Source organism: Salminus brasiliensis, chromosome 5 (assembly GCF_030463535.1).
Source record: "Salminus brasiliensis chromosome 5, fSalBra1.hap2, whole genome shotgun sequence".
NCBI classification, from domain to species: domain Eukaryota; kingdom Metazoa; phylum Chordata; class Actinopteri; order Characiformes; family Bryconidae; genus Salminus; species Salminus brasiliensis.
In genome coordinates this window covers 41,999,681-42,022,506 of record NC_132882.1, presented here as the reverse complement: position 1 = coordinate 42,022,506, position 22,826 = coordinate 41,999,681, and the positions used below count along the sequence as shown (strand labels likewise).

At 46.3% G+C, this 22,826-nt stretch overlaps 1 protein-coding gene across 1 annotated transcript; it reads left to right on the top strand.

Moving 5' to 3' along the window:
* Positions 1-7,943: 7,943 nt before the first annotated feature.
* efna1b (ephrin-A1b) lies at positions 7,944-22,618 on the top strand. The gene is made up of 5 exons (XM_072680458.1): positions 7,944-8,139; positions 18,825-19,120; positions 19,660-19,725; positions 19,902-20,018; positions 20,545-22,618. Exons 1-5 carry the CDS (start codon positions 8,048-8,050, stop codon positions 20,673-20,675), a joined length of 702 nt encoding a protein of 233 aa, XP_072536559.1. The 5' UTR covers positions 7,944-8,047; the 3' UTR covers positions 20,676-22,618.
* Positions 22,619-22,826: the final 208 nt, after the last annotated feature.

Genomic DNA, 22,826 nt, shown 5'->3' with positions numbered 1-22,826 from the left:
TTTTCTTCTCCTTCTTTCGGTTAACAATATTTTTCCGTGTCACACGCCGCCCGTCTAACTGATCTCTCTCTCTCCCTCTCTCTCTCCCTCCCCATCTCTAAGGACTTGTTATGCTCTATTAGCAACAGTGTAATTACATTCGTGCAACCCGTCGCATTGGTGAACCTCAAAAACCACAACATATGCACGTGCATGTGTGTGTGTGTGTGTGTGTGTGTGTGTGTGTGTGCATGTTTGCAATACCGAAACTGTCAGAGGTGGAGTAGCTGAGTTGCTGAGTTGAGTGTTGTGGTGGTTATTGTTGTTGTAGTCGTCGTTATATAACCGTAGTAGCGAGCCATAAATCCACACGTCAGGTAGCCGAACAAGCAAAGCTGCTCTTCCATAGAGACACATTCACCCCCTCAATAACAAGCCAAGGCTGAGAAACGCCAGCGTACAGCACGGGCGCAAATTCGGCCCTTCAGGAGTTAGCTAGCTAGCATAATTGCGTTATAAACGTTCAAAAATATTAAAAAGGAGCCATTGAGTCCTTTTCTTCAGTATTTAAGTGGTTGTTTGGTGTATAAATAGTAAGCATGTGACTTTGGTTGGGGTGAAATATGCCCAGATGTCTTATTTACCACCCTGTTATGGTGGGCTAGCGATGAAATCGATGAGCTCTGCTGTGATTAGCTGGCTTACAGCGAGGCACCATGATGGCTCGTATAGAAGCCATATAGCATATATAGAGTATGGCAAAGCAGGTCGGCTAGGGTTAGCTTAGCATGGGTGGAGGTGTAGTAGCAGAGTTGCCTGGGTGTTGCTCTGCTATTTGTTGTTGTTGTTGCCGTTGTTATAAGAATGTAGTAGCAAGACATAAATCCACACGTCAGGTAGCCGAACAAGCGAAGCTACTCTTCCATAGAGACACATTCACCCCCTCAATAACAAGCCATGGCTGAGAAACGCCAGCGTACAGCATGGACGCTAATTCTGGCCAAGTTCTAAAATCTAGCTGAAGTCTTCAGGAGCTAGCTAGCTAGCTAGCATGATTGCTAGACAAACCGCAAACCAATCGTTTTTAATCTTCTTGCTCCTAAAAAACACCTATTTACCACCCTGTTACGGTGGGCTGGTGAATAAACCGTTGCTCTGCTTGGATTAGCTGGTTCTCAGTCAAGAACCATGATGGCTCACACAGAAGCCATATAGCGTAGCATCACATGACATTAGCATAGTTATAGTCAGAGTCATAGTACTGCTATCCTGTCCTGCGTTGTGTGATTAGCTAGCTAAAGAGATGGCAAAGCAGGTCAGCTAGGGTTAGCTTTTGAGCATGATCAATGCTAAATAGCTAGCCATGGCTGAGAAAAGCCAGTGTAGGCTATGGAAGCAAAATCCATAGTGGAAGATGGTTGAATAGATTTATGAGCTGACTAGAGGCTATAGGCTACTTTTTAGCTGGCTGAAGAGATGGTAAAGTCAGTCAGCTAGAGTTAGCTTTAAGCCTAGCAAGTAAGCCTGCTCACTTCCCGAGCATTTGGTTCCTCAAGCCCAGCCTCCCGGATCAGGCCTTAAGCAAAGCCATGGCCACAAGGCCTGGTTCATGTAGCAGCCCGTTCTCCCATATCGAGTCTGGGGGCAATAGCAATGCTTCTCACCATAACTCCACCATATTCTCCCAAAGAGGCCGTTGCGTTGGTAGCTCTGACTCTGGCTAGCAGGGCTTTCGCTAATGGCCTGATCTACTTAATGGGCTAATTAGTAAGCTATGCCTGAGCTGAAGTGGGTGTATTAGAGCCCATTAAACTGTGCAGGACGGGGGTACCACGGGACCTGGATTCTGAACCACTGGGCAACAACAGCTATAGGGAAGATAGGGGAATGCCACAGCAGCATTAGAGGAGTCATTAGCATGGCTTTAGAGGTCGTGTCACTTTGGATGTGAGGCTTCCAGGCTGAATGGCAGAGCCGTTCACACCCCGATTCTTCAGCAAAGCTGCAGGCCATTATGTAAAAATCCACCTCTATATCTGTTCAGCTATTGCTGGGAGCACTGGACAAGCGTCCATTCACATTCGTCCATGCATACGCACACACATACATGCGTACAGCACCGCTCGGAAAGCCTGGGACCACTGTTCAAACGTGTGGAATCACTTTTTACGTATTACATTATATATAAAAGTAAATAGCATGCCCCCCACCCCAGCAGGGACATTTCCTTTTCCCAATAACAGTGTTCTACATAGAGTTCCCTTATTCCATAAGGAATAGTGATCAATGATCATACCTGTTCCCAATCACACTGTTCTATTTACATTTTCTTATGTAGGAGAGAGTGATTAGGGACCATTCCTGTTCCCAAAATTGTGCTCCATATAGATTTTCCAATGTGGGAAATACTAATCAAGGACCATCCCTGTTCCCAATAATAGCTTTCCACATACATTTTCCAATGTAGGGAATAATGATTTGTTAGTTCCCAAATGTAGACTTCCATAGACTGTTCCTATTCCCATTAAAAGTGTTTCATGTAGATTTTCCGATGTAGGGAATAGTGATTAGGGACCATTTTTTTTTCCAACAATAGTGTTCCATGTAGAATTACCAGTGTAGGGAACAGTAATTAAGGACAATTCCTGTTCCCAGTAGTAGCATTTCGTATGGATTTTCCAAAGTAGGGAATAGTGATTAGCGACCATTACTGTTCTCCATAATAGTTTTCTATATATAGAGATTTTACAATGTAGGGAATAGTGATTAGGGACTATTCCTATTCCCATTAATAATATTCCATATAGATTTTCCAATGTAGGGAACAGTAATTAAGGACTATTCCTATTACCATTAATAATATTCCATATAGATTTTCCAATGTAGGGAACAGTAATTAAGGACTATTCCTATTCCCGTTAATAATATTCCATATAGATTTTCCAATGTAGGGAACAGTAATTAAGGACTATTCCTATTCCCATTAATAATGTTCCATATAGATTTTCCAATGTACGGGATAATGCTTAAGGAGCAGTCCTACTTCCAAAAGCAATGTTCTATATATACAGTCCTCTGTTAGGAAACCGTTCCTATTCCCATTAAAGGTGTTTTATGTAGATTTTCCGATGTAGGGAACAGTGATTAGGAACCATTCCTGTTCCCAACAATTGTGCTCCATATAGATTTTCCAATGTAGGGAACAGTAAATAGGGGCAATTCCTGCTCCCAGTAATACTGTTCTGTATAGATTTTCCAATGTGGGAAATACTAATCAAGGACCACCCCTCTTCCCAATAATAGCTTTCCACATACATTTTCCAATGTAGGGAATAATAATTTGGAACAATTCCTGTTCCCAAATGTAGACTTCCATATAGATTTTCCAATGTAGGGAACAGTAATTAGGGACTATTATTCATTTACATTTACATGTACATTTATGGCATTTAGCAGACGTTCTTATCCAGCTTAGACATTACTAAACACAAGACAATAAGGTGACCATAGTACTCTATTCGTCCAAGTATTCTCGGAAGAGGAGGGTCTTCAGTCTGGGTTTGAAGACAGCGAGTGACTCGGCCGTTCGGACACCCAGGGGAAGCTCATTCCACCACTTTGGTGCAGGACAGTAAAAAGTCTGGACGCTCGTCTTCCGTGGATTTTGAGGGATGGCGGGTCGAGCCGAGCCGTACTTGAAGCTAGAAGGGCTCTTGGTGCGGATCGGCTTTTGACCTTTGGCATCAAGTACGGAGGGGCTGGTCCAGTCTTGGCTTTGTAGGCCAGCGTCAGGGTTTTGAATCTGATGCGGGCAGCAGCTACAGGAAGCCAGTGAAGGGAACACAGCAGTGGAGAGACATATTCCCATTAATACTATTCCATATAGATTTTCCAATGCTTAGGGAGCATTATCCCCTACATAGGGAGCTAGTTTTCCATATATATTTCCCAATGTCAGGAATAGTGACTTAAGACCATCCCTGTTTTTGCAACTTCTTGTTTTCCCCCAAAACACGTCTTCCAAAAATCTATTCCACAGTGAAATGTGAATCCACACTGTATGAATTATTAGTGAATGAACTAACAGAAGTGATGAATATGATTCCAACCTTTTGGACAGTACAGTACACGCAGTCATTAGTGGACAGCATGCATCCACAAATGGTGAGTCCACCCACGCAGAGTTGTCTGGACACAGACAAGGAGGAGAACAAAGAAGGCAGCAGTGCGAGACGCAGCGTGCGGAGGAACAAACGGCGCGCAAAAGGAGAACAGAAGTTTCAAAGGCGAGAGAAAGGAATAGAGGAATAGAGGAACAGAGGAACAGAGGAACAGAGGGATGCGCACTATTTTTGTAGTCTGAAAGCCCAGTTCATTATTACACCCCCACAATGCACTGCAGTAAAGACTGTACCCTCAAAGTACCCCAGTACACACAGAATACCCACAATATGACTACTGTTGTAGAATCATGCTCTTTATAATGGTGCTCTGTATGGCATTCCATGTATTTTCCAAAGTAGGGAATAGTGATTAGAGAACATTGGTGTTCCCTAAAATAGCATAAGCACTTCGATTTAGGGAATAGTGAAAAGGGGACTACTGCCGTCCTCTATAGGGTGTTTTAAGTATTAAGTTTTCCGATGTTCCCAATCACAGTGTTCCATAGATATAGAGCATTTTAATCCTAGTTTTCCAAAGTAAAGACTAGTAACTAGGGACCATTCTTTTCCCTATTATAGTTCTATATAGTGCTCCGATGTAGGGAATAGTGATTAGGGACCATTTCCATGCCTTCTAAACATGCCCTATATACATATAGGTTAATCAGTATTCCATATAATCCTCCTGAATTTCCAATGTTAGGTACATTGAAAAAGGGACAATTCCTGTTCTCTGTAACAGTACTCTATAGCTCTCCTGATTTTCCAAAGTCGGGAATAGAGTTTAGGGACTGTTACTGTTCCCAGTAACTCTATTACATATAGTATTCCTGAATTCCCAAAGAAAGGAATAGTGACAAGGGGACTATTTTGTTCTCTGCAACAGTATTCCATACAGCGCTCCTCATTTTCCAATGTAGTGAATAGTGACTAGGGGACCATTCCTGCTCCCAATAACTGTATTCCATATAGCGCTCCTGATTTTCCAAAGTAGGAAATAGTTTTTAGGGAGTGTTAGTGTTCCTTGGAGCAGTATGACATATAGCGCTCCTGATTTTCCAACATAGGGAATAGTGACAAGGGGACTATTCCGTACAGCGCTCCCGATATTCCAATGTAGGGAATAGCAATTGGGGACCATGCCTGTTCCCAGTAACCAATCTATTACATATAGCGCTCCTGATTTTCCAACATGGGGAATAATGACAAGGGGGCAATTTTGTTCTCTGCAGCAGAATTCCAAATAGTGCTCTTGATTTTCCAATGGGAATAGCAATTGGGGACCATTCCTGCTTCCAGTAACTATATATGTATGACATATAGTGCTCATGATTTTCCAACATAGGGAATAGTGACAAGGGGACTATTCTGTACAGCGCTCCCGATATTCCAATGTAGGGAATAGCAATTGGGGACCATTCCTGTTCCCAGTAACCAATCTATTACATATAGTCCTCCTGAATTTCCAGGGAATAATGACAAGGGGACTATTTTGTTCTCTGCAATAGTATTCCATACAGCGCTCCTGATTTTCCAACATAGGGAATAGTGACAAGGGAACTATTTGGTTCTCTGCAACAGTGTTATGTTCAGCGCTCCTGATATTCAGGGAATAGTGATTAGGGATCATGTCTGTTCCCTATAATACTGTCCATTTAGCATCACCGGTTTCCAGTTTGCAGGGAATGGTGATTAGTGGACCGTTTTGAACACAGAGTGTGAGATTCACAGAGCCGGGTGCCAAAGCCAAAGGGAAGGCCTGCTGCGGCCTGATCTGTTAACGAACATTTGGTCAGTGCTTTTTTTTTTTCTTCCCCCGCCCACACTGACAGAGCTCCAAAACTAGCCTTTAATCCGCTGCATGCAGTACTGCCAGAGTAAAGTTAGAAACCGTACACACACACACACACACACACACACACACTGTACCAGATCACTAGGTAAAGATGCCGTGGCACGGAGAGACACACAGACCTATACTCACAGGTTGGTATTTCTGTCTTTGTGGGGTATCTCCATTACCCTCTATGTTGCTGCTGCATAATGCTGCTGTGCTGCACTTAAAGGGGAATTTCACTGCTTAAAAAAAAAGTCTGTGTGATTTATTGGATTAAACGTAAACAAAGTCCACTGGAGTAGGTTAATGTGAAGTGCTCCGTTCCAGAGAAACGTTCCAAGTCCCGATGATCACAGTGGAGGTAAATGGGACCAGACGTCTCAAGAGTTTAAATGGCTCCGAAAGCTACATCACAGAAAGTTATTTGATGAAATGGATATGAATACACTGTCTGGTGCCCTGAGACACTGTCTTAGGGTAGTATTGAGGCTGCTTTGGAATAACCATGGCTTATTAAGTCCATTCAGAGTGGAGAGATACGTGGCAAAACAAGAAAATGTTAATCTTATTTTATTTATAGATTTATTTATATATTTATTTGGTAGCTTGTTTTGATTTGCCAGTATTGTACCATCTTCAACATCTCAAATAAAGCTCAGAAGATGCGTCTAGGTACACATGGTGGCTGTGGGTAGCGAAAAAAATGACTTTCTTTACATTTCCACCTATGCAGTATGCTGACATTTTGGTGGGGTAACAATGGCCACCAATTATTTTTGAATAATAATCTGCATTTTTATATTGTAAATATATCAAATCTTTATCAAATATATTGACATACACTGCCACATGTACACACACACACACACACACACTCAGCCATGACTAACAGGCCCAATTTGGAGGTTGTAGGAAAACGGGGCATGCATGTACCTGCCCAGCCAAGCCCAAAGTAGAAACCAGCCAGACACACTCTTTTACTCACTGCACTTTCCACCTCCAGCCTCCACAGGCTTCGAGTGGTCCTGAGTTCCACTTCACCCTCAAGGCTGTGCTCCTAAGACCACCAGCCCCCCCTTACCAAGTGCCCTAGAAGTGGGTGTGGGTGTGGGTGAAAGGTGGAAAGGCTGGGCTGGCTGTTCAGGGAATGTCATAACACCCTTATGAGGCTCAGGGGAGGATTACTGGGATTATGCCGTTTGACTGACACACAGGTAAATCCAGGGTTTTTTGTTTTGAATGCTGACGTACAAGGTGCGAGTTTCCAAAAGCAATATTTCATACATTGTTGAGTCCACGCATTTTAACGGATGCTGATATTTTGGTATTGGTTAGATATTAATGCATCCTTATCTTAATAGTCTATAGTTTTATAGCTAATATTCAGCATAATCACAAACAACAACACTACAGGACAATTAAAGACAACGGAATATAGGAAAAGTTTCACTGACTTGATTTTAAAACCCTGTTTTTAACTTTATTTTGGTGTACCCTTGTTTTAACCCTTGTTTTAAGGGCCATTTCTAATTCCCAATCTAACCGTTCAAAACAATAACAGTGGCTGTAGCTCAATCCCCCCACACTCCCTACTCAGTGCACGACATAGGTAATAAAACTAAGCCTTCCACCCCCAAAAACGTTACTCTTGCAGGCTTTTGACTGCATACAAATCCCGTCCAAGCTTTCTATAAGACTTTTACTATCATAATCGTATGTAAAACAGTCCCTCCTCCACGGCGAGTGCTCTAAATAGGGACCACGGAGCTGCCGTTTGAGACGCAGCCATTGTCGACCGTAGTAGTGAGCAGACTGTAAAAAAAAAAGAAAAGAAAAAAAAAAGAAAAAGAGGCGTGGGCGTGGGCGTGTCTAAGCGCTGCCTTCCACCCGATTGGCCGGCCGTCTCCAAGAGGCGTCGCCGTGTGATAAAACCGTCCACGCGCTGTGTTCGTCTCCAGTGAGACTCGTAGGAGCTCGGCGGTCCGCAGTTTAACGCTACATTCGCCTCGTCGTTTCTCCCAGCTTTTAACCAACGAACCGAGCCAAATTACGAAAAGACAAGCTCGCCATGGATTTCCTGTGGTTGTTGTGCATCTTGCTGAGCGTCTGGTGCTCGTCGGCCGAGCGCCACAGCGTGTACTGGAACGGCACAAACCCAAAGTGAGTATGTGTTTACATTTGCTCTGCCTCTGCCATGGCTCCACCTGAGGCTGCCCACTGCCCCTGTAGCCACACGCTTGTTTTCATTGGCTTTACTCCAAGGGTCTCCAACCCTTCCAACCCCCTCCAAAGCTTGCTTTTAAGGGGTTATCTCCTATCCTGTGTGGCCCCCTAAACAAAAGCCCCCGGGGGAGTTTCAGGGGTCCAGGGCTTTTCAATGGGAGATCCAATCATGTGGAGCAAGATGATAAGAGATCTGCTGTAGAAGCCCAGTTAAGATCTGGCATGCCTCAGGGTTCAATCTTAAGTTATTTAAATTAGCTCTAATCTTGTTTTTTTTGTTTGTTTGTTTTTTTAAATCCTGCATTTCCTGATTGGCTGGTTTCTGTAAAGTTTACTATTATAAGTTTCTGCTGTGGAATAATGTTAGCTAATAATTCTGGATAATTATATACTAATATGGTAGTGGTGTGCCTCAAGGCTCAATCCTGGGCCCATTTCTGTTTGAATTCTCTACAGTGATTTTTGATGTCCTGGTCGTCCTCCTGTTTTGCCAGCTAACCTCTGACCTGCACTAACCAGTGGCAAGTGGCAGGTGGCTTTGACCGTTATCTAGAACTACGTTCCGTCAGAAGGTCCACGACAGCATTGCAAGCAGTCCGTTCAGGGAGATAAGGCAGCAAAGCGCCTGAAAAACAAATGCCTAGACAGATGGACAGACAGATCAGATTAAATATACTCGCACTTCTGCTGGGTCCCGTCTCTGGCGCGCTCACGCACGCCCTGGACAGGGCAATAAATAGGCACGGGCAAACTAGACATGTCTGTAGTAGCCCATTTATTTTTACGGGAAGTCTTATATTACAGTGTGTTACCAAGGGCCGAGGATTGTGGTGGGGGGGGGGGGTGTTGGGTATGCAGCTGTATCTATCTAAAAAGTGCGTGTCGGAGCGGAGGGCTCAGGTTGATTGAGCGTCTGTTCTGATTTCGGACGGCCTTGTAGAAGCTGGAATGACAAACCAGCACTTTTGCAGGGGTCGATATACAGGCTTTCGGAGGGCTTTTAAGGTGGGCAACCTGAGATCTCGAGAGCTTCCAGATGTCTTTGGAGATGCTTTAATTTTTAATTCCCAGGGATTGTTTTCCGTTGTAAGTGGACTTTGGACACCCTCGATCATGTCCCCCGTAACATCTCTGATGGGTCTGCTCTGTCAAAACAAGCAGCTGTGGGGTTTGTGGTGTTCTTCAGGGGTTGACGTGACCAGATTGGGATGGGGATGAGGACTGGCGCAAGCGAGCCCTTGGGTTTTACTATTAGTCAGTCACATGTCTCTGCCTTATCTGGTGCGTCAGTATTAATGTGATTGTGTAATGTTAGAGTTACCTAGAGTTTTCCTGCTTCAGCCAGACTCGGCACAGGCTGACTCACCATCAGTCAGCGAGAGGCGAGAGGGAGGTAAAGCAACAGCTGGTGGGGAGAAAAAATAAGAGAGAGAGAGAGAGTCAGAGGTGGGTCAGCGAGAAGGCGGACTGAAATTCTACTCTTTCAGCAGAGGAATAAGAATGATCGGAGATGCTGAACACCAGCACAGCATTAGTTTTTTAGAGGGGTGTTGCAGTAAACTTGTACATTCTGCTCATCTTCTTTTAGGCCCTGCTGTGAAATGTGCTGAATTATTCAGGACCGTGTGGCAGTGGTATGCCTCAGGGTTCAGTCTCGGGTCCATTTATTTTCATTCTAAGGCATCGCTGTCAACAGCTTTGCTGTAATCCTGTAAATTCTGAGGATCGGATAGCAGCAGCGTGCCTCAGGGTCCAATCTAAGGGCCTTTCTTTTTCATTGTAAGTGGTTTTACTATAATCCTGTATATTTGGTACTGGAACTTTCCCACTTTTGTACAGTTAACCCTCAGTTCCTGCCATGTCCTGACCTAATAAAGCGGAAAAAACAAGAGTTTTGAGGACTGTCCAGCAGAGGTGGGCCTCAGGGTCCACTCCTAGGCCCATTTGGCCTGTATTGCGTAACCAAAACAAGAAACTCATCTCAGCGCGAGGGTTCTGGCCCCAGCTAAATTTAGATTCATAGCATATATTAGGAGCAGACCCACCCGAGCCTTAGACTTATGAATAATCCCATCGGGAGGGGGCCGTAATCTGGTTGGCGATTTGCTATTTCTGCACCGGTTTTCACCATAAAACCTCGCAATCTTACACTTGCTGTTTAATCTGCTGTTTATTCCATGGAAGGGAAGGAGCTATATTTTTTATTGATTACGTTTAATCTCCACCACCCCCTTTCCCCCTCCCCCCTTCAAATTCACAGCACTTGAGCACTTTCCCAACCTCGCTGATCAATCAGAGCATTCAGTCCCCGAGTGGATTAGTCTAATGTGGCTAATGGACGTCCCGCAGCTCTGATGTGGAGGTGTGAATTGATAAGCGGACGGGACACCTGAGTCCACATCTGACTTAACACACATAAACACACAGGCCTCCAAAAAAACACCGCTTGTCCGTCTGTCACCTGCGTACCTGTTTATGAGTGGGCGTGAAGGAGTGCGAACTGTAATGGTTTAATCCCTCTCGTGTGCCTTTTGGAAAGCTGCCCCTCTGGTTTGGCAAGCGCCCTCGTGTGCATGCGTGCAAGTCCCGGGACGACGGGCTCGTCAAGTTTGATGTTTTTACGCATCGCGTGTTGGGCTACGTGGACTAGCCTTGTTTTTCTGTCTGTCTGTTGCGTGCCCGTGCTTGCAGTGAGCTACATGTGTCTTTGTGTGCCGAGGGGGGAAAAACATAATGAAGGTAGCAACAGCTGCCCCCAAAGCCATCGAGACGGGCTGGGCTGCGTTTTTCTTTTTGGGCTTTTACGCACCAGCGCTGCCCAGCAGATCGCTTGTCATCCATTATCGCAAGATTGCCTTTTGCGATAGTGCGCTTGTAAAAGGCTGCGGCATGCGAAAGAGCCATTTATCAATCAAAACCCTTCATTAGGACCGATGTTCTAGACGTGTTTTGCGTAGCGTCTGCAAAGAAAGAGGGTCGATGTTTATTTTGCATGGCAGCAGGGTGGGCTTGAGAGTTGGATGGTAAGCGGTGTGCCTCATGGTCCAGTCCTAGGCCCACTTTTGTTTATCGGGGTTAAATATTTACTGAAGTTTAATGAGGTTATTGTATTCAATACTCAACAAAACTGACTTTTGGTAGACTTGGAAGCCCGGAGAACCCGGTTGCATTAAAGCACAGTGGTGGAAACGTCACAGTCAGGAACTGTTTTTTTTTTACAGTGGTGCCCTTGAGCTTCTGGAATCACAGATTTAGAACGGTACCTTTGGCCTTTTGGACGCAAGCCTGCAGGCGTGGACGAAGAAACTGCTCCCTTTGCCAAATTGAATCTTGGAATGGTTGGCTTTGAGCGAATGCCAACATTGGAAATATGGCACAATGTCCAAATACTTTTTTTTTTTTTTTTGAGGCCGTGGTATATCGCAATTGCAATATACAGCAGTCTAACTGCAATATGGTTTACTGGCAGCATTTCATTGCCTGCGAAGGGGTCTGACTTTATACAGTGCCCTCCGATAAATCAGTGACTCATACACACTCTCTCACACACACACACACACTGTAGAGTGGCACATGTGGAATGTGTGATTTGGGTATATTTAGTACGTGGAGAGGCCTGCCAGCAGACTTGTTGCTATACTTGACCATCAGCTGTCCACTCATCCTTTGGTCATTCCCCCTTGGCTCTCTCGCTCTCCTCCCTATTCCGGTACCTGCCTGTTCCTCTCTCCATCCTCCCTCCCTTGCTATCGCTCCTTTAGCCTTCCAGACGTCCCGCCATTTATCTCATAGCTGTTAGCACTACTGTTCTGCTTCATGATGACAAGCCCATCCCTGTAAACACATGGCCCTTCTCCGTCCACCTCACAGTCAGAGGGCATGAGGACCATGAATGGGGCCGCCAGCAGTAGCCGTAAAGTACCAGCCTTTTTATTATTTTCATTCATGTTTATTCTTAGCCAGGGTTTTCTGAATGGCAGCGTCTGCCCCCTCTCCTCCACACAGCCACATTATAGGCCGCTATAATCTGCGGAGTACGGAGTTCGGCCAGATTACGGGCAGATGCGTGTAATCCGGGGCGGATGACCCATTCGCACCGCCGGCGTGGCGGAGTTTTATATATAGCCTCGGTAATCCATCAGAGTGTAATCCCATCTCAATTCCGCGCCATGTATGTAAAGCATAATCCGCCACTTTATGGGACAGCGTGGGACTCGGGTGGGAGGGAGGGTGGGCGGGCGGTCGGGTGGGACCCGTTACAAAACACCCACTTTGCGCCTCATTTCCGATCATTGCTCGCGATCGGATGGAGGTATATCTTCCATTTGGGGCTTTGGATGGAGAAAGCCGTGATCCTCACAGCTCTATCATGGACCTTGGGGGCTTCTGGGCCCTCCTTTGAACACAGGGTCTTCAGAAAAGGTAGAAGTTCTACATCATGTCTAGAATCAGGACCTTTCAAAGAACCCACATGGGCACGTCTCACAGTTTGCACACGTCAGAACTCCTGGGGTTCTGGACACAGTGGTCTTAAATTGTCGCCCCCCCCTCCCCCAAAACATCTCCCCTTATCTCCATCCAAGACTTCCTCACCTCCCATTCTCACAGTCACTCCTCAGCTCCCTTCCTTTTCCCTGCAGTTCCCAGCCTTCTCCTCTCTTCATCATCTCCAGTGATTACTGTTTTGATTCTCACCACACCAAAGAGCTGGAGCTTTCCTGTCCCTGTTGTTGTAGTATTGTAGAAGGTGGGGGTGGGGGTGGTTGGTGGAGAGGGGGTGGGTTTTGTTCTCGGACGTCGCTTTAAACATGAGAGCTGCATGAGCGTACTTTAGCAATTAGCATACGCCGATTGAATCAACCAGTTCACATCAAGCTGACTGGACCAGGACTCCCCCAACAGTGTTTGGCAGATAGCTCGCTGTTGCCACCTAGGGGGCGAGAGGGGTAGACCATTATAATAATTGCTGTACATTTGACTGATTGTTTTTCGGACTTTCACCCACAGATGAAGCGGTGTCCCCTGTTGCATAACGGTCGTTTAGCGTTTAGCATCACCTTGCATCACCGGAGGTGACTCTCAGCAGGCCGCAGAACCGCAGGACAGCATACCAGCATACCAGCTAGCAATTAGCATCCATTTGAAAGTGAAAGAGATTGAGGGAGGGAGAGGGGGTTTCGCGGCAGGACTGGGCAGGGGAGCGTGGGGGATGGGACGAGGGCGAAAGGTCGGACGGGGAGAAAGGAGCGTTTCTCTGCAAAATTAGTTTGTATGAAGAGGCCCCTGTTTATAATGTGATCTTAAAGAGGGAGAGGGGAGACAGGGCAGACAGACCTGGGTGAAGGGGGGAGGAGGTGGTCCAAGTATGGAAAGATAAAAGATGGGACAAAGCAAACTGGGGAGGGGGGCAGGGACAGTGATGGATGGGCTGAAGTTTGGCAGGGTGGGGGGAGGCAGCAAAAAGAGCAAGCTGTCTCCAATGAGGTTTTAAAGAAGTGGCTAGCTGAGCTCAGCAGGGACTAAAAGGGGACATCGTTGAGTTGAGCAAGATTGCACTGCATTGTCCAGCACACACACACACACACACACACACACACACATGTATTTATATAGCGGGGTGTAAACCGGGGTGCATGCAGCATGAAGTTGCTAATTCACTTGCAAAGTTTTGTCTATGTTCTATTAGTATGTTTTTAAAGGGAATGCTTATATATGTTTAAGTCAGCCCTTATGTAGGCTTATGTAGGTGCCGTGCAGCTTTTATGAACGCTGCCCTTCTGAAAAAAAAAGTGTCATCAAGGAAATTCCCAATGCAGCCGCATTAGCATAGCGATACTGAATCAAATCATGACATGCATCGAATCAATTCCTAAAGGATCGTAATCTAATTAACACAGCCACATAGCACGCTTTTCTTATACCCCCCCCCTGTCCCGTCCCCTCCCTTTCGTCTGTGGGGTTGTGTTAGTAAGGTCTGGTGCTGGTGAATAGACGGTATGCGGTCTGCGGGCTTGGTGCGATAATCCTACTTTGGAATAGTGGATTAGTCGCTTGGCATTCCAGCCAAGTCCGCCGTGGCCGGGCTAATTACTGCCATGATAGCCTTGAAATGGCAACAGAAGGAGCAGCACAGAGGTTGATGGTGGGTGGGTTGGTGGGGGGGAGGTTGCAAAGACAGAGCTAAGGATTGTAGAAGTATGGCAGCGGTGTGCCTCAAGGTTCAATCTCGGGCCCATTATTTTTAATCTCCGAATTGGCCCTGCGTTTCTAAGCCTTTCTAAAACTAACAATATGGCAGTGTTCTGAGAGTTCACGCGAGAAACGAAATTTGCTGGAAATGACTCCAGGGGGGAGGTTAGAAGAAGAATTAGCCTAGCCTCTGTAGTGAGAATTAGCGAATTAACAGCTTAGCGCTTGCAGCCTGCCAGCTTTTTCCAGCATGAAAAAGCCTGAGATTGGGACTCCCCCAACCCGAACAGCACTGGTAATTGAAACCTTTTGAGTGGGAGTTCACTCTCTGTGTGTGTGTGTGTGTGTGTGTGTGTGTGTGTGTGTGTGTGGACAGCTTTCATTACTTGATAGCATATGAATAAACCTCCAAAACAGAGTCAGGCTTGTTGCGACACGCCACCCCCCCAGGTTTCCAGCAAGCAAGTCCACAGGTGTGTGTGGGTTTGTCTAGAGTGTGAACTGCTGACTGTCATCGTGGTGCAGTTGCTGTGGAGTGCATGTGTTTGTTGCTGACTGTCTGAGCTTGTTGTGTCGTGTGTGTGTGTGTGTGTGTGTGTGTGTGTGTGTGTGTGTGTGTGTGTTTTGTGCCTCGCTGACTCTGGCCGTGTGTGCGAAACATCAGACCCTGCACTTTGACTCCAATGACCTGCTTGACAGCTTGGCAGCTCGAGACATTCCAGAGAGAGAAAGAAAAGCGTTTGACCCTTAAGATGAACCTTAGCATCATTTCAGTGACACACACACACACACACACACACACACACACACACACACTGCCACACAGCGCAGCAGCAGCAGTATCCAGCACAGCTGCAGGACACTATAGAGGTAAAAAATCTTGTCCAACCTCGGCTCCCTAAGCACTCCTAACGGACGGTCACACACACACACACACACACACACACATACATACACGTACAGTCCTCTGCTAATCGCGCTGTATGTGCCTGGAGGGCCGCAGCTGTGGCGCGTCCCAGTCCGGTGGGCCGCACGTACGCCAAGAAAGGCATTCTGCTTTAGTAGCAGCGAAGCAGTTTAGACCCTAATTGGCTTTAGCATTGAAAACGGATGCTAAATTAGCCCAGTTAGTTAAGTAGCATTAATCAGCTAATAGCTAATAAAATGCCAAAGCAAAGCAACCACCAACCGCAAGGAAGTCTTGGGGGGGCCCTTTTCACACCTATCATGGCTTTGCTGTGGTCCGAATAAGTAAAACTCGGGTCAGATCGAAGTCAGATCTCGTTCCCACCACAATCTTCTCCAGAAACTTCTCCGGAGCTTGGTTAGGACCGGGCCCAGATCACTTCTTCTCAAAGCTAATCGTACACCTTTGCAGTCGTTACACCCTCACCCTTACTAAACGGCATATACTGCTTTGCCTGCCAGACAAGGGCGAGCTGGAGCCTGTTGTAACAAACACTACAGTGCTGTCCAAAAGCCTGGGTCAAGAAAGGAGCACTGTAAAGAAGCAGGCTTTTTTTTTTTCTTTCTTCTTTTTGCCTCCAGCATCCCCTCCCTCACACTCTCGCCCAACACCTCCCTTCGCTAACTATCACACGGGAATGAGGGGACGAGCGTTTGAAGCGACTGATCGCCAAGAGGGAAAGAACAACAACAGCGCCTGTGTGATTGTAAGACCTGTGAAGGCCACAGATTGGAGGGGAGGTGGGGGGGAGATGCAGCCGAAACAGGTCTGGGATTCGTCCACTGTGGGATTTCGCTCACTCTGAGGAGAACGAGTCGTACACAAGGCCTAAAGCATGCTGGTTTAATATCAGTTAGTTGTTAATAAGTATAATTAAAATAATTGTCATTAGCATCTTAACTTCCCTTCTTAACTCCCACCACTGGCTTTAGACCCAAAAGGCTGTAACTTGAGCCAAACACCAGGCCGTCTGGGGTTGGTGTTTTGGGGTGGGGGTTTGTGGGGTTAATAGCACCTCATTACGGCTGCTCTCTTGTTCAGAGAACCATACTGGAAGCAGGTCTCAAACGGCTCCTAATTCACTTTGCTTCAAAGAAGAAGATAAAAAAGGGGGTGGTGGGTGGAGGTGACGGAGTGAGAGACTAATTGAAGAGTCTGAAGGGACGTATTCAGTTAAAGTGACGACTGGTCGACTGTTTTTTCTGTTTTAGCGTAAAAAAAAAAGGAAAATTAACACAGGGTCTAAAACCGCACACAAGCAGGTCTGTCGGAGATAGCTAATTGGTGTCCATAGACATCCATTATGTTTTAGCTATGCTGAACTGTGCAAAACTAAAGAAGCCAACCTTAAACTTCAGTAGATCGGCTGTGTTTGGGGGTACGGGACAGTTTGGGGGTACCTGTGCAATGGAGATTTCACTGCTGGTGCCAATATGGCAGAACAACGACCAATAACAGCTGTATCTCGATGATCGCCGAGGCGATGCGCCGAGACCTGCAGTGGCGAGCCGAATGCGGATTATTCACAGACATTCGCATACAAAATGCATGAAACATAACACACACACACACACACACACACACACACACACCATTTTCCCACTTGCAGAACAGTCGGTAGGCTTAGCCGTGTATACACCCTGCTGTTTGAACGTGGCATTGATTACAAGCTGTGCGAGACAGAACGTAATCCCGACATTAGCCTGCACTAACGAGGACAGTGGGGTGTGTGTGTGTGTGTGTGTGTGTGTGTGTGTGTGTGTGTGTGTACATACGAGAGTGTGTTTACCTCCATCCTGAATAGACTGCGAGGCTGTTTTGACAGGTCGGCTAATTCTAACAAGAGGAAAACCGTGGGGTGGGAAACTGCTGTTGGTTTGTGTAGGTGGGTGTGTGTGTGGATGGGTGTGTGTCTCCCTTTCTGTATGTGTGTGTTTGCGGGGCTGGCAGAGGGTGGGCTGGAGCCAATATGTCTCCTGGAAACTTAATCGGGGGTCCTGAAAACAAGAAAGTGAGAGAGAGAGAGAGACAGACAGACAGACAGAGAGAGGGTAGGGAGGACGCCCATTGCTTTGATGGCAGCCAGTCAGGGCAATGGTAGCGCATGGGCTGTGTAAAATGCAAATCAGAACGTGGAGTTTACAGCATAGTAACAGCTACAGAGTCACGGCAGCCAATCGCACGCCTCGTTACTCAGCTGGGTCCAAGCGTTGCCGTGCAACTAGGCCTCGCGGTCACTGCAGGAGGATAACTTTTTCTTTGAATAAACAAAGGCAAAAGCAGCGGTCAGTCTTGTCAAAATTTCTGATGACTAAAATGAGCTGCATTGGGACTACGGATACGGATTGAAGGGTCTAGTCGCGGCAAAAGGAAGGACAGTAAAACGGAGACGGCCAGAGACGGGAGTCATAAACACACACACACACACACACCCAGGGGGACGCAGCCTGGACGTCTCAGAGTTTTAGTAGGATGTAGGTTATGGACTGTGACTAGCAAACAAAGCTGTTAGTTACTTGGTTGTCTTATGATGGGGCATGACGTCCTTATTAATAGTGTCCTATTTATTCAGACATAGGAGCCATGATCAAGCAAGCGTGACGGGGTGGTAAATGTCAACCCAGAATGGCTGCAGTCAGAGTAACATCTCATTTCTGTGCATTATTAGTGCAAAACATTAGGGGAAAATTAGCCATGACTGTCTATTTCGTGTGACGGGGTGGTTGCACGTGAGGGACTTTTGTTGAAGAGGGTAAAAGAACGTCAGAACTTGCATTGTTTTTGTTGCTGGTTGTCTCCAAAGTTGTCCCAAGCAACAGTACATTAATTATAGACAAAACAAGTTGGCGTGACGGGGTGGTAAGTCATGCTAAGCGATGGCACACGTTTTTGTTTTATAAAAATGTTTTTTTTTGGGGACGTCACGTCTACTGGCCCATTGACGCCGAGGTTTTAACTATCGGGGACGACTTGACTTGACACCTCTGCGTTACTACTGACTAATCCTATTGGGTGCAAAGACGAGGCACAAGACGCTCGTGGCAGGTTTCGACACCATGAAACCACAACCCCGTCACATAACACAGCCTGACAGCAAAGAAAACAGAGACGGCGACGAGACAGAGGGGCCTTGTGAAGGTGTTTTTGCGTCCCGTCACGAAACCAGTACGACGAGGTGACTGATAAACGCAAGTCCCCAAGAAAAACACCACAATTAGTCAAGTGTCATGTACCCATGTACAGGCCTCCGGCCTGCTGGGCGTGTTCCCTCCAACGTCTGTTTTGCATTCAGCAGATTTCGTCCCAAATTCCCAAAGTTTCCACTCTGCCACTCATTAGCGTAGTGCTGTTCGTCTCCCAGCAGAGATTGCATCACCTTTCCCCCCCACCCGCCCCCTCTCGAACCGTTCCAGATGTCTATAGATGCTGACCTTCTGCTTCCACCCCTTTCCCTCTTTCTCTCCAGCTTCCTGTGGGACGAGTACACGGTGCAAGTGCGCATTAACGACTACCTGGACATCATCTGCCCCCACTACAAGCGCGGGGAGATCCCCTCGCAGGAGGCCGAGCGCTACGTGCTGTACATGGTGGACCTGGAGGACTACGAGGCCTGCAAGCCACACTCCTTCGACCAGCTGCGCTGGGAGTGCTCCAGACCCTTCGCCGCCCACGCCCCTGAGAAGTTCTCCGAGAAGTTCCAGCGCTTCACACCCTTCACTCTGGGCAAGGAGTTCCGCCAGGGAGAGAGCTACTACTACATCTGTGAGTTGTGTTGCAATAATTTGGCAAACTACACAGACACAGACGTGCAAATGCACACACAGCTTGTTTAGTCCTTGCAGAGAAATGGCAACAATAGAATAGGCCTCTCTGGAGCAGGTAAACATGAAACCATTGGCACCGGGCGTGGGTTAGAGGGGTGTAGAGCCTAGAGTGGAAGAACTGTGTCCTCTGGAATGATGGATGGATCTCCATTCCATACTTTTGGATGATGATAATTTTGTGGACAGCAGAGACTGAGTTACTCTAACAAAGTGTCCCAATACTTTTGTCCATATGGTGTATGTCACATTGCTACAACTAGACATAGCTCAGCGTATGCAACGCAATGCAATGCCTCGGGTTGAGACAAGCGTGTGATGAGTTAGGCATGCTAGCATCGCTACGCTATCAAACGTGTCTCGGCCGTAGCGACAGAAGCTAGTCCGACTCTTTTAACAGCTGCGTTGTTTTTACTGTATGTCAGCAACTGTCCTCTTTTATTGGGTCTAATCTTTCCTCTTTCTCCTCGTCCTCCGCAGCCAAGCCCCTCCACCACCACGGGCAGGAGTGCTTGCGGCTAAAGGTCGACGTGGTCGGACCCCACGGTAAGTGTCAAATATATTATTAGCATTCCTCGCGTTAGCCACAGGCTGGTTTGCTCAACACATGCTTAGCATTCACGCGCACCTGCCGCCGATGAGCGAGGCGGCTATTTTCAGTCCTTGTGTCTAATTACGGGGTTCCTGCCAAGTCCCTAACAATGCACCGATTGACGTTGCAGGCTCGAAGAACCACAAGAAGGTGGTGGAGAAAGAGGAGAAGGAGGAGATGGAGGCTGGAAAGAACGGCCGCACGGCCGCGGGCGGAGTGCACAACCCATCAAACAGGCTTCCAGCAGGTGAGCATCTCCGATCTGTCATCCCTCCTTCAGCTCGGTCAGCTCGCCCGTTTGCTCTAGGAAAGCCTCGGAATTCCACGTGGCTTCAAGACTGGCTGTGCGCAGCTTGCAGATTTAGGACAGGCGTTGTTTGTTTGTTTGTTTGTTTGTTTATTTATACAGTTCTGCATGTAAACAAGCTGGCTCTTCTGTATTGTGCCTCATTTCAAAAGCTGTTCTCGCTGAAACACCCCTTATAACTTCAGTGTGAGGGGGCGGGGCTAAACTGCTGCAGGCTGGATAGGTGGATGTATGGAAACACATTGGTTTCGCTGGCATCACAGCAAGAAGTGTAAATTCAAAACTGGCTGCATGTAAAAGAGCTCCGTTCTGATTGGCTGAACGCTCCCTCCTTATAACTTCTGTGTGAGTGGGCGGGGCTAAACTGCTGCAGGCTGGATAGGCGGATGTCTAGAAAAGCGCTGGTTCTGTTGTGTGTTCAATTAACTAATGAACGTCTTTTCTCTTCCCTTCTTTTCCCTTTCAGACGACCCCGTCGCAATGATCCCCGTGGTCCAGAGGAGCGTAGGCAGTTCTGCCGTTTCCGTCTGCCCGCCGTCTTTCTTCGTCACGTTGCTTGTCGTCATCCAGGCACTGCTCTTGCACAGAGACTTGTGAGGACCGTGTTGACGGCGGTCCCTTTGGATACGCGGACTGATACCACGCCGGCGCTGGCAGCTGGCTCTCAAAAGACCTTTTTTACAGAGATTTTTTTTATATATATATAAATATGTGAAAGAAGTGAAGCTTCCATTCTGGTGTGCGAGTTGCTGAGTGAAGTGCTTGTGTTCGTGTGATTGACTTTGTGACCTTCGGAGAAGGAAGAAGCAGAGGATGTTTTTTTTATATATACAGTATATAGAAGAAGAGTATTACCTACCATTTCCCCCCAGTTTTCTACTGTGCTCTTGTAGCCTGTGTGTACCAATGTGTTGAGGACCTGGGGCCGGGTTCACAAAAGCTTTCCTAAGGAAAAAACATGCGAAGAATTTTCAGATAAGAATGTTCTTAAATAAATAAATCACATGAGAATGTTCTCTTTAGAAAATCTTTATGGGCCACTGTTCATGGTTTTTTCATGTAGCCATTTGTAATGTAGCTAATTGTGAACAACAACATTTTCTGTTGTGGCCAGCAAAATTATGGAAAACTAAGCACTCAAAGGTTTGAGTAAAAAAAAAACTAGAAGTGAAGTGATCTCTAATTTCTAGATATAGAAACTAACAGTGCTTCAAGATCAGTCTTCACTTTAAATTCTAAACTTAAATGTAACGTTAACTCTCCAATGCACTTCCACTATGGCCGGGGGGTCGCGAGGACTAGTCCTGGGCCATGCTGCTTTGCCATCAGCAGCCGGAGTCAGAGTGAGCACAATTGGCCGTGCTCTCTCTCCCCTCATCATTCTTCAAGTGATGTTGGCCGGCATAGGCATCTTTCTTAAGACACTTTTGTGAACGCGGGCCCAAGCTTCAAAAGCAGCAACTGGAAAAGGAGCTAATGTGTTATGACCACAGTTTTCATTAGAGTTAAGGACATTGTGCTTAGTTTCCGACTGTCGTTTACGGTTCTCAACACTTCTGAGCCAAAGAATACGGTGGTTTCTCCTAGGGATGGGCGATGTGGCGGAAAGCGGCTTCAAATATCGCAATACTAGTCACAATATTACGTTTTTCTAGAGGTCTGATAAGCTGGGACAGACCAAAAAGTAATAAATAATAATTAATATTTACTTTTTAATACCCGAAATTCACGTAAACACAAGCAAAATTGCTCACTTTTTAAGGAAACGCTCCTTTTCTAAACTCAGAACCACATATTTGACTTATTTTTTCACACTATCAATAAAGACGGCCATATTTCCCATCCCTAGTTATCGGAAACCTACTGCTGCACCTTGGGTAAAGAGGCTTGTGCATTATTCGTGAAACCTGAAATTTGTAGAACCTGAAATCTAGCCAGTGGTTGGTGTATTCTTAGCATTCTTAGCATACACTGTACACCCTTATTGTGAACCTGTTGTGTGATTGGGCGTACGGTAGATGGACGTCAGTAAAAAAAACACAGAACTACGGGCATGCTAAAAAATTTTAACGGAACCTTGCATCTCCAATTGGCACATTGGTAGCTTTTGGACCACCTTTAGTTCCATTGGTCCTGTTCATTAAATGGAACGGTGCATATGGTGCAAGCGGCAGCTGGAGATTTCGGGCGAAGTTAAAAAAAATCAAATAAGTAAATAAATAAAGCGAGGTTTTCGTGCGATGGCAGCGGTGTACAGTTGTACTGAGCAGTCTGTGCGTGTTTGTACATGACCGTGTGTGTGAGTGAGTGAGTGAGTGAGTGTGTGAGAGAAGCCGGTTTTCTCTTGTAACAGTAGAGCACTCAGTACAACTGTATCCACACACACACAGGTTGGCAGGACAGGATCAACTAAGACGCTGTGTTTTGTTTACTTCTTGTAAATAGTGGTGTAAAAATGTACATAGAGAGAGTTCTATCATGAATTTGTTAATTATGAGACTGTGGGACAGAATTCCAATAAAAAATATTGTGATATGTAATCATTGCCTTGTCCTTTTTTTATTTTTTTTAAACTCCTGAGCACACCGGGTTGGGCAAAGCAGCTGGAACTACTTTTTTCAGCGAAAGAAACTGCCCATGTTTATTAATATAGACTCTGACCACCATGAAATCCCTACTCCCTCATTAGTGTCCAGCATGAGGCCTGTACGGCCCACCCAACTGGGAACCAGAACCTTTTATCCACAG